Source organism: Hylaeus volcanicus, chromosome 6 (genome assembly GCF_026283585.1).
Source record: "Hylaeus volcanicus isolate JK05 chromosome 6, UHH_iyHylVolc1.0_haploid, whole genome shotgun sequence".
NCBI lineage: Eukaryota > Metazoa > Arthropoda > Insecta > Hymenoptera > Colletidae > Hylaeus > Hylaeus volcanicus.
Window position 1 is genome coordinate 16108219 of NC_071981.1, and position 10694 is coordinate 16118912.

Here is a 10694-nt window from a genome sequence, read left to right on the forward strand (position 1 = left end):
AACTGTTTAAAACATTTTATTATAAACTTCGATTGCATTAACAATTTTTATAAATAAACAATACATTTAATTATAATGAGAACCAGGCACTATATTTACGACTATTAGTATAATGCTTTTTTAATAAAGGTAATACTTTTCAGGCCCGTTGTACTTAAAATGTTATTGCCATTTTACATTCAACGTTTATGACATGCAATACTTTATACATCCTAATTTCTAATTTTAAGAATTTATCAAATTCATTACTAGAAAAATAAAGATTATATACAAAATACCCATGATATTTCATTTTGTATACTGCTTCAAATAAGAAATGTACAAGTAAATACATAATAATTAATGTATTTCAATCTTCTTTCCTTATGGTAACAATCTACACAATATTAAATGAATAATTATGTAACACTTACAAAAAAACGATTAAGGAATATTTTAGCAATAAGTTATACAATTTTTTAAATATCACATTTGTTCAGTCTTTTCTACATCTGAAATTCATATAGTTGCAATAAATAAGTTTTTATTTTCTAAAAATTCTCAGACTCGAGTAATCTATAAATATATAAAAATTTCAAAATTAAAAGAATATAATCCACTCGCATATAAATATAATATACAAATCTCTGATTGTTTCGAACAAGCTACCAAATTTTAGATTAAATACAATAAATAGAAACAGAAGTACATATACAGTTCTTTTCGGAATTAACGACTTACGTCACACTGTTCATCCTTCAAAGTAAGAATTCAATTTCTATAAACAAACATGTAACATTAAACAACTTTACCGTGTGTCAAAATGTTTCTTCTCTAGATGTCCGTCTGTCGTGTAAACGTCTACAACGTGGGCAGTCAGCTTTATTGAAGTTTTGTTTACACTCGTTATGAAAACATGCACCGCACATTTCACATCTATGAACTTTTGATAATTCCCATGGAAATATAACATCTTTGGAAAAACATATCTCGCATACAAATCCTCTACCATGACACAACTAAAATAAATAAAAACCTGTTTTTATTAAAAATGTAGATATATAAGATAGACAAAGTATTAGCGTATTACCTCACAGCCTATAATGTGCATGTTGCACATTTGAACTAATTCTTGTAATCTCATAGGTAGAATACCATACTTAACATGGATCAGATCTTGAATGGAATACACATGAGGGTCACTTATTATATAATTTGGTTCCTTTTTCAATACTTCCTGAACGCTAGAAATATAAAAATAAGCGAGTTGCAAACACAATACATAATTACAAACATCTCAAAACAAGGATTATAATCCATACCTTGATGCAAAGCGACATGTAAACAAGAAGTCTTTAAAGAAAAATAATTGTGTTCGTAATAATCTTGTTTTATCTAATTGTTTGATGCGTCTGTAAAGTAGCGGGTTTAAATCGTTCACTTGAAACAATGGATCTGACATCATTTGATCCAATAATCTGTACGAAAAATTTGATACATGATATCTATATGAAAAAAATAGTAAAAAATTAGTATGATTATACACAATTCTATACGTGTAAAATGTATGTCTGCTTAAGTATGTGTACCTGTTAAAATCCCATTTAGATAAAACCTTTCCTGGTATTAATGTGACTTGATTCGTATGACATCCAGTACAGAAATATCTTCCCAAATATTCGCAGTACCGAAATTTATTCGCATATTTCACTGCAACTTTCATTCCACACCCTGCGCATCTATAATTCTGTTTAGCTATAAGAGTTCGCCGTCTAAATACACAAATTCAATCAAATTTAATTCAATAATCGTGTATGCGTCCAAAGCTGTTGCGATATCGTTTCAAATTGTAAACACTTACACTGGCGGGGGATGTGGTGTGAAAATAATTTGAGGTCGCGGTGGAGCCCATTCCATATTTCCACGCAATGGAATTGTCTGCGAATTTTCTACTTCATCTGAATTAACTGGCCAACTTTTAGGCATTGGTAACAAGGTTTGCGGCGCTTCCTTTTCAGAAACAAGCCACTGTAACTCGCTTGCCCTTGGTAACTGTTTTTCATTAAACCTGCTAATGAGCGATAAAGCTACTCCCTCCGCAGACATACTGCCCTCAGTCAATGTCGATTCTGTTCCATGCGCTGGAGACGATGGAAACAGATACTCTGCTTCCGCAAATAAAGATGCCGTAGATATGGAAAGTCCAGCATATTTTAATTTTAATGCCTTCAACTCGTCGTCTATTTCTAGGTCTTCCACGTCGTCTGTAGAAATAGGTTCAGATGGAGTATCGGATGAAGTTGATAAAGGGCTAACACTTTGATCAGTAGTAGTCGTATCTGTTTTTCCATCGCTCAGCAAATCACGATTCCAGGTTCTCCTGTTGCATTGCTCTTCTTGTCGTTGATGGCGTCTTAATCGTATTCTTTGTTTTAAACTATTTATTTCTTCGTCGCTCTCTTCGACTGCTTCTTCCACAAGACACCACTGCTTGTTACATTTTACTTGTTCAATAGCAGCTATCATGGCGTCAGAGACACTGAAGTGCGCATTTTCTCTGTCCAATTCAGCGTTAGCTCTGAAAAATTGTGCGGATGCTAAAAAGCTTGTTAAACTTTGACCCTCTATCGGACGCGGAAAATATCCTATCGCCATAGGTTGAACGCTACTTCCTCCATCTTCCATGAAACTTTTCTTTGGTGTTCTTATATCTTTTTGTCCTTCGATTTCTAAACTCCACGAACCGCTGAATTCGGGTGCTGACCCTGGTAAAAAGGAAGCTTTTCTTCTCGGTTTTTGAGATATATTAATTTCTGCAGAATTTGTTTTACAAATGCTTGTACTACTTTCGTTTGATGCAAGAGGTGGAATATGATACTCCATTACTGTATTTACTAATGAGTCGTCGTTATTTAACGAATCAGAACCCTCGCTGAATTTATCAGCAATTTGATTTTGTTTCATTTTAACTTTGAGTTTTGTCTTTCTTGAAGGAGTTCTTGGCCTAGTAAGTAATTTATTATTCAGGACTGTAGACATGGATTGCGTTACATCGGCATAATTCACATCAATTATTTTTGACAATTCAACTGAGCAGGTTTGAGATTTGCTGCTTTTATTTGAACTAACGTCTGCAGTAGCTAACGAAGGTGCAGGTAAATTTATTCCAGGAATATTATAATTTTTAGTCAATGAAGAAACACTATTCCAAGTTCTTAAAGGTATATCATGAACTTCTTTGGAATTTATTTCATGATGATTTTCTTCAGATTTGGTATCATTATGCTGAATAGCTATATTATCCGATGATATTTTCAATGGTTCTAACTGATATTTTTCAATAGGTATGCTTCTATCTCTAGCTATGTTGAAATTTGTGGTAGGGAAATTAATTGGATATGAAGAAGATCTCTGATGTCTTCTGGGACTTGTTTTGGGAGAAATCCAAGAAGGCAGAAACTATAACAAAAAATGGATACATAAAGATTTAAACAAAATAATAGATTAAATTTAGCTTTGCCTAAAAAGCTCACCAAAGATGGATCAATCTCTGTAAGTAGCACAGGTTGACTTCGTTCAACTGCTCTTAAACACAATAACGTGGCTTCGGCTAAGTTTTCTTGACACAAAAATGCCCATGGCTCAAAACAGGAAAGTAAGTGTTCCTTGTCAGACAAAAGCCAGGAAAGTTTGTGCGACAAAGAATGACTCTCCAAGCTACATTATAATAATTTTTAAATTGTATTATGTAAGCTTTAATATATAAATGTATCGTGATATAAAAGTAATACATATTTAGAGGAACTTAGATGTTAAATCAGAGGTGTACAACTTAATATTTACCTTTTATATAACCATAACATATCTTTTTGTGATGTTATTCGTGCTGGTAAATTTGAAAGATAATCTTCTACTTCAGACAATACCGGAGACACTGCTAAGGAAGGTTGCAACCAATTTAACCCTTGAATAAAGATCCAACAATCTGGTTCTCCCTTATAGAAAAAATATTATTTCTGACTAGATCTAATATCAGTGTTGCATTATAATATTATTTCTCATTGCCATCATTATATCAGTTACTCGTTATACACGAAAAATGCAAGTAAACAAAACAACATCGATAAAAACAAAAGCGAAACAATGTTACCGACAATGTAATAAGATAATTATATTCAAGTGCACTATCACATTATGAAAATTTACATTTTTAGAGAATGCAAAAAAAGAAAATATTGTTAATTACTGTTATCGATATAAGTCAATTCGTATCATAAGCAAACAAATGAGAACCTCAACTTACATTTCGATTAAATATTCTACAGCCATGTTTGAATATCCGCTCCATTATATTGTGAAGGCGATTTAAACCACCGTAAACATTCCACACGTTTAAAACACCATCGACTAATAAACATTCTACGGTAGTTCGTAAACATTGTAAAAGTTGCCATTGCTCTTTAATATGGGCGTCCTCGCACATAATGACGGTCGAGAAACATCTGCTTTCTATGCAGATCTATGCTTTAACAATAGTTATCGTAGTCTCGATAAAATGCCTTTCTAAAGTATCTAACGGTACAAATGTTAACTTATGCTACCGTAGAGATTCATTGAGTCTTCTATTAATTCCCCGAAATACTTCATTTTAAAGTTACATCACGACAAATAACTTTACTATATATGTATTTGTACGCTGTCATTAAACGCACATGGAATAATGTAACTTCATTTCCTTGCGTAAGTTTACTAACAAATTATGTATATAACTTGTGAAACCGTTAAAAGTACGTACTGAATGAAAGTTATGCAGTACACAGTAACACGAATGACACATTAATATTAGGTTAGAAATTATTGTTGTATACGCCCAGAACAATCGAGTTGCAGTGGCGACACCCTACGGTAAATCGCAAAAACTATTAAATTTACGATAAAAATGTTCTCAACTGATCTGTAACTATCGGTGTATTTAAAGAATCTACACTTTAAAATTGAATATTTTCAATCGAATTAAAGTTTCATCCAACTCTACTCCCAAATGGATTAAATAATGTAAACACGTTAAACTCCAAAATTACGAAACAAAAATTCTGTACTTATAAGAAAAATTAAACTTACAACATATTATATTCAGTCTTAAAAATGAAATGTTGACTTTTATATTGTAATAAAGGGTTGCAAAAATACTACACCGTAATCAGATACATGTATTTCAGAACTGTACCCACAATTCAGAACTTTGTCATACGTAAGATATTATGCAAACTTGTTCAATGCAAAGTGAAACGTTGTTTTCAGTTTAGTATCATTTGCACGTGAAGTTTCAAATAACACTAGTGCTGTCATTAATACAATTGAAAAGTATTTCTTCTCGACCCATTTAACTTATCGAATTTTCCATTAGGTTTGATGTACACTCTAAAAAGCTGAGGTCTAGTCAATTACAATTTCAGTATATACAATTGCATGGAAACAGAGTTCTTTAAGTGATTAAAAAAAAAAAGTCATTAAGCGATCAATGTACAGTCTGTGACTCGCAAATGTTATGTAGTATATTTTTCTTGCTTCTTTGTTATATCTAATACGTGTCGATTAATAGGCAGGTCTTGAATGAAATACATTTTCCCCTTCATGGTGATGAGACAAAACTGTGGAGAGCTATGGTATTTAGCAAAATTTCCATCGATTTCCACATTCGTTGCAAAGCACGAAAGTAGTCATAGGTTCATCAGCTGAACGCGTTTGTACTTGGTTGTAAGTGCAGTTGCGTTTTTTGCATTTTCCGCATTTTAATAAATCAGTTTTCGTTCCTTGTACTGTAGCAAGTTGCGCATCGTTGATTGCTTCCTTTTTAAATTGTTCTCTTAACTGTTTTATCTCATCGCTCGCCATTTCTTCTGCAGTCATAACGGCAAGTCGAGCAGGAGTTATTGCACCAGCAATGAAGTTAGTTCGAAGAGTAGGATTTTTAGCATCGCGTAAATTAGCAACCCTGCTACGCACCTAGAGAATTAAACAAGACATACAAAATTACATTACTCGTTTACGCAGAAATTCGAAAATATATGAAAACTGAAAATTTACCCTGTTTTTATATCTGTTATCTGTATTTTTAAATTCTGCATAAATGGCTTCCTCCAATTCTTCAGCCAATTCCTCCGGACTAGCGCAACCTTCCATAGCACCTCCATCAACCCTTAAAGCTGATACTAATAATTCTCTACATTTGAGTCTAACAGCATCTGTTGTAGTAGGAGCAGGGAACGTCGATTGTTTCCTTTGAAAATCTTTGTGAGATTTATCATCTTTCATCTTAACATCAGTTCCATCCATATTATCTTTATCTTTTTTCTGATCTCCATCATCCTTATTTTTCTCTGATTTGTCATCTCTCTTCTTTGAACTGCTCGAGGAAGTAGAATCCTTTTCTTTATTGGATCCTAAATGAAGAAATATATTAATGTATAATTTCAATTTACTTAATGAATCATCATTTTTATTTTAATAAACTTATTTCCTTACCAGACAAAAATTTCTTCCAATTTTTTATGAGAGTTTTGGATAACGATATAACTTCTTCATCTCTGCTTGATTTCCTTAATGCATTTACAGTCATACCGATACGTGTTTTAGTCAAAAGTTCTAAATCAACGGGTAACTTCTGTAATATTTTGAGTAACTCCAATGCTTGTTCCTGACCCTGCAATTAAAATATTTATTGTTATTCAATGCAAAGAAACAAAATATAAATAAGGATAAGTCATTGATATTTTATAATATAAATTATATATATCACAACTTAATACTTCTTATGGTATAACAAATTTAGACTTAAAGATATTTATTCTTTTTCCTTTTATCGTTATTTATTATGTAATTTAATATATTCGTACTGCATGCATTTATTTTTAAAACGCATATGGTTAACTTTATTCAATGATATAGTTTGTACTGATAACAGATAATTTTACCTGAACAATAATTTACATAAACACATTCAAAGTACAGAGTAGGTCATTTTTTAATGCTAAATTAACACAACATAACATTTTTAATAATGAGTTTACCTCTAAAATAGGTAATGGAATATGCAATGCATACGAAAATAAAGTTTATAATGAGAATCTGATTTAACCTTTGCAAAATTTCATTAAGGTGTTAAAATTAGAATACTAGATATTTAAGCTCTACAATACATCGAGTACCTTAGATAACGCAAACACCGAATATACACAGAAAAAACGAACACACGAATATTACCCTCCTAAACAAAAATTGTTTCCAATAATACAATCGCGCACGTTGAATGTTTAAACAATATCGTAATAATCGTATTGTAACTTGAAAGAGAGCTTCGTTTTCGGTAAGCAGCTCTAATGTGTCGAACGATACACAACTATCTTTATTTTACTCACTTACTCACCGTCCCGTCACCGCTCGACATCTTATTCAATTTCTTCTGAATCCGCAGCACTTCTTCCTCGGCACTCATCGTGAAAATTTGATAGATTTTACACAAAAAACCAATATAAACACATGTAACACACGGGACAAGGGAACAACAAACTCCCGAGTACGCTTGTAACCGTGGCTTGCGATGCGGAGTTCGATACTGGGTAGCAACTCGTTGCGCGTTCAGGTTTAACTGTCGCGTGTGAAAACATTTACCTTACTCACCACTAGATGGTTATAAACAGCTACCAATTCTCACAAGTTATCCAAAAACATTCAAAACTTTTATTAATTTGAATTTTAAAAAACTTTGTTTTGCACGTGGTTACGAAAAAAAATGCATATATTATAAGATGTAACTATTAATTATACTTTGAGGAATAATAAAATTGTAGCCGGTAAATTTTATTGTTTTATTAAACATTTTCATGATATAAAATTCATAATTATATGTATAAATATAATTAATTTTAATAAACTTTAGTATAAATTCGAATGATAATAATTTATTACTCATGCTCACGTAAAATATTATTTATCAATTTAGATTTTTCATTGTGTATAATTGATAAAGTGTTTTACTAATTCCTGCACCAATCAAACGTTTCTTACTTCCAAATTGGATACTCGATAATAAGGACTCCGCGTTGCAATCGGATTCTTGTACAGCATCAAATAACGTTCGCGGAGTTGGATAACATTCGACAATTGCAAAAGCTTTGTCTATAGATATTCCTTTTAATTGTAATAGTTGACGAATGAACATTTCGCTTACTTTAAACATCTGAAAAAGTAAAATGTTTAGTTGCACAAGCATTACTCAATTTATCGTATGATATAAAATTTCATACCTTCTGCTTAGATGCTGCTTTATTAAACTCTTTAAATTCCATAAGACTGATAGTATCATTCGAAATATCGATTTGTGTAAGAGCTTCCTTTTTGCAGCTTTCCAAATTTTTGTTCTAAAAGAAAAGAAAATCGGTTCAGGAAAGAGTACATTAATTTTTTAAATTGAAATAATTTCTTAACACGAGCTACATACTTTAAAAACTTTATTTAAAATTCTTGTTAATGATGACAAATAAAACATAGAATCTTTATGGGTTTTTGTATATTTCACCGAAAATCCGTCTTGTATTAGAGTATTAATAGAAGCTTGCATCAGTGCTGAATGTGGTATTGTTAATCTTTGACCTTTATCATACTCTTCAATTATATACATAAGATTTTCAATACCAGATTGCTTCAATCGAAACTGTGTGAAACAATTTTCTGTAGGATCATTTAAAAATATATAAATACAACAAATTAGAAATAATTATTGTACTACCTTTTGTTCATGAAACCTTCCATCTGTAATACTTGCACACAAGTCGTCTATTCTCTTCCTTTCTACTATATAAGGTAGAACCAATTCATTTTTTGTGGTTCTACATCTGGCAATCCATGCAAAGTCGCCAACTTTTAAATGACGTACCTCATACAATGTATTAAGTTCTGATAATTCTCGTTTTGTAGCGTCATGTTGTGATTTTGTTTTAACACTAAAATAATTTTTTTTTTAACTTCATAACATATTCATATGAAAGTTTATGAAGTAAAACGTACCCACAAGTTTCTTGTGTATCAACTAGTAGTATTATATCAAATTTATTTGATTCTAAATAGATATTGCTTTGAAGATTATCAGTATGATTTTTTATACAACTTTCAACCTCTTTTGATTTTTTTTGTGGTTTCTTTATGTCAGTATTATTTTCCTTAGATTTCTGTTTTACAGGACTCTTGTCAGGTTGTTCAGTATTTCTTTCATCATCAACAAATTCTACAGTTGGAGATTTACAAATTTGTGGAAATTTACTTAAACTGTGCTGTGTATTTTCATAGCATACTTCAGCTGTTTCTATATTTATATCTCTGTCATTAGGACTTCCTGTATTTTTATTTAATTTCTGTGTAAACAATAATTTTGAACATGTTTGAATTTTCTTTAAATCAGAAGAATTAATTAAATTTACATCAATATCAGTGATTTCACATATCTTCTTTGCAATATTTACTCCATGTTCTGTAAGGTTATACCTATAGGAGATACAGTTCTATAAATATAAAATTTGCTATTATCGCCGATGTCAGTTAATTACCTAATTGGTGCACCTCTCATGGAAATTAAGCCAATATCAAATAAATCTGTAATTGAAACTTTTGATCGATGATCACATAATTCTTCTACTTCATCTAGCAATTCTACCTCATTCATAAACCCTAGCAGAATGACAATAATCATATAAGTTTAACATTAAAGAGTCAATGCTGCAAAAATTAAAAATATTATTTGAATAATACCTGGAGAACCAGATTTTTGTGCTTTCTTATATAAAATCAATACAATGGCATACTTTTGCAGATTCCATGATGATAAATCTAATTCTTCAAATACTGCCAGTTCTGTCTTAAAATAAAAAAAAGAGCGTATTAAATTAATTCTATTAAATTATTATATAAATGCACTTACCCTTTGAATATTCTTTGTAATTTCTGGTGATTTATGCTTTCTGTTAGACGCACGTTCCTCATTGTAATCGCAATGTAAACAAACAATATCTTCAGGATCTATAGATCCTTCATTCAGAGCTTTATACTCTTCAAGTTTTCTATCTAACATCAAGCACAATTTTTTGCCAAAATGTTGCAATATTATACAGTCTTTGCCAGATTTTAACGGCAAGGGATATTTTTTTAAAGAAGCTAATGCTTTCGAAAGAGGATATTGTAAATCGGATCTTCTCGATGCAGCCTCTTTCCTCCATTCTTCCAACCAAAGCTCAAACAATGGATTGGGTTTCTTTGGCTTAAGTTTTATTCGTTTCATGTTTAATTACCGTTCTGTATCAGAACATTCGGATATTTTGTTTTTTATTAATAATACTTCCAAAACAAAACTCATCGAAACTAAAACATAACCTAGTACAACCTACAGCCACCAACTGTCACCAACGATTACGTACGATCTGACCCGGCACGATCCCGGGCCGGGTTTTTTCAAGCATGCGCACCCAGAATGACCGTTAGCAGTATCGTATCCACGATAACAGGAGGGGTGCTATGGCTATTGTTGTGGCTATGAGCGCGAAATCATGAATCCAGGGTGTCCCAAAAATGTTGAAACAACTTTTTCCTTAACGAAAATGTTGTCCGAAGCTTCGTTAAGGATATATTAACGGAAAACACTGACCAATCAGAGCGCGAGTATGCCG

General features: G+C 31.7%; 3 protein-coding genes across 6 annotated transcripts; all 3 read right to left on the bottom strand.

The window, feature by feature from the left end:
* Positions 1-4916, bottom strand: LOC128878127 (run domain Beclin-1-interacting and cysteine-rich domain-containing protein). Of its 3 annotated transcripts, none has more exons than XM_054126043.1 (9): positions 4283-4916; positions 3823-3974; positions 3513-3696; positions 1841-3438; positions 1569-1751; positions 1302-1484; positions 1070-1223; positions 792-998; positions 1-376 (listed from the first exon to the last, which is right to left on the bottom strand). In XM_054126043.1, exons 1-8 carry the CDS (start codon positions 4460-4462, stop codon positions 798-800), a joined length of 2835 nt encoding a protein of 944 aa, XP_053982018.1. In that variant the 5' UTR covers positions 4463-4916; the 3' UTR covers positions 1-376; positions 792-797. The 3 variants fall into 3 exon arrangements, with proteins under 3 accessions (XP_053982018.1, XP_053982016.1, XP_053982017.1); XM_054126041.1 differs by having other exon boundaries at positions 792-1015; XM_054126042.1 differs by having other exon boundaries at positions 1-998.
* Positions 4917-5176: 260 nt separating this feature from the next.
* On the bottom strand, positions 5177-7602 carry LOC128878130 (transcription elongation factor S-II). 2 transcript variants are annotated; one of them, XM_054126047.1, is made up of 4 exons: positions 7406-7602; positions 6505-6682; positions 6067-6422; positions 5177-5985 (listed from the first exon to the last, which is right to left on the bottom strand). In XM_054126047.1, exons 1-4 carry the CDS (start codon positions 7472-7474, stop codon positions 5650-5652), a joined length of 939 nt encoding a protein of 312 aa, XP_053982022.1. In that variant the 5' UTR covers positions 7475-7602; the 3' UTR covers positions 5177-5649. The 2 variants fall into 2 exon arrangements, with proteins under 2 accessions (XP_053982022.1, XP_053982023.1); XM_054126048.1 differs by having other exon boundaries at positions 7398-7553.
* A 231-nt stretch (positions 7603-7833) lies between these two features.
* On the bottom strand, positions 7834-10452 carry LOC128877990 (crossover junction endonuclease MUS81-like). Its single transcript, XM_054125728.1, has 8 exons — positions 9953-10452; positions 9784-9889; positions 9582-9702; positions 9046-9519; positions 8768-8981; positions 8480-8692; positions 8286-8399; positions 7834-8218 (listed from the first exon to the last, which is right to left on the bottom strand). Exons 1-8 carry the CDS (start codon positions 10307-10309, stop codon positions 7973-7975), a joined length of 1845 nt encoding a protein of 614 aa, XP_053981703.1. The 5' UTR covers positions 10310-10452; the 3' UTR covers positions 7834-7972.
* Positions 10453-10694: the final 242 nt, after the last annotated feature.

What these genes read in the sequence shown, in the direction of transcription:
- LOC128878127 (XM_054126041.1), bottom strand. Translation starts at nt 4,462, where the DNA reads ATGTGCGAGGACGCCCATATTAAAGAGCAATGGCAACTTTTACAATGT. An exon ending in GTAGAATATTTAATCGAAAT is followed by an intron (nt 3,975 to 4,282) that starts GTAAGTTGAGGT and finishes TTTTTCTATAAG; the next exon opens with GGAGAACCAGATTGTTGGAT. An exon ending in ACACCACATCCCCCGCCAGT is followed by an intron (nt 1,752 to 1,840) that starts GTAAGTGTTTAC and finishes TTGTGTATTTAG; the next exon opens with ACGGCGAACTCTTATAGCTA.
- LOC128877990 (XM_054125728.1), bottom strand. Translation starts at nt 10,309, where the DNA reads ATGAAACGAATAAAACTTAAGCCAAAGAAACCCAATCCATTGTTTGAG. An exon ending in ACAAAAATCTGGTTCTCCAG is followed by an intron (nt 9,703 to 9,783) that starts GTATTATTCAAA and finishes TCATTCTGCTAG; the next exon opens with GGTTTATGAATGAGGTAGAA. An exon ending in TTTTAAATAAAGTTTTTAAA is followed by an intron (nt 8,400 to 8,479) that starts GTATGTAGCTCG and finishes CTTTTCTTTTAG; the next exon opens with AACAAAAATTTGGAAAGCTG.
- LOC128878130 (XM_054126047.1), bottom strand. Translation starts at nt 7,474, where the DNA reads ATGAGTGCCGAGGAAGAAGTGCTGCGGATTCAGAAGAAATTGAATAAG. An exon ending in TTGGAAGAAATTTTTGTCTG is followed by an intron (nt 6,423 to 6,504) that starts GTAAGGAAATAA and finishes TTCTTCATTTAG; the next exon opens with GATCCAATAAAGAAAAGGAT. An exon ending in ATAACAGATATAAAAACAGG is followed by an intron (nt 5,986 to 6,066) that starts GTAAATTTTCAG and finishes TTAATTCTCTAG; the next exon opens with GTGCGTAGCAGGGTTGCTAA.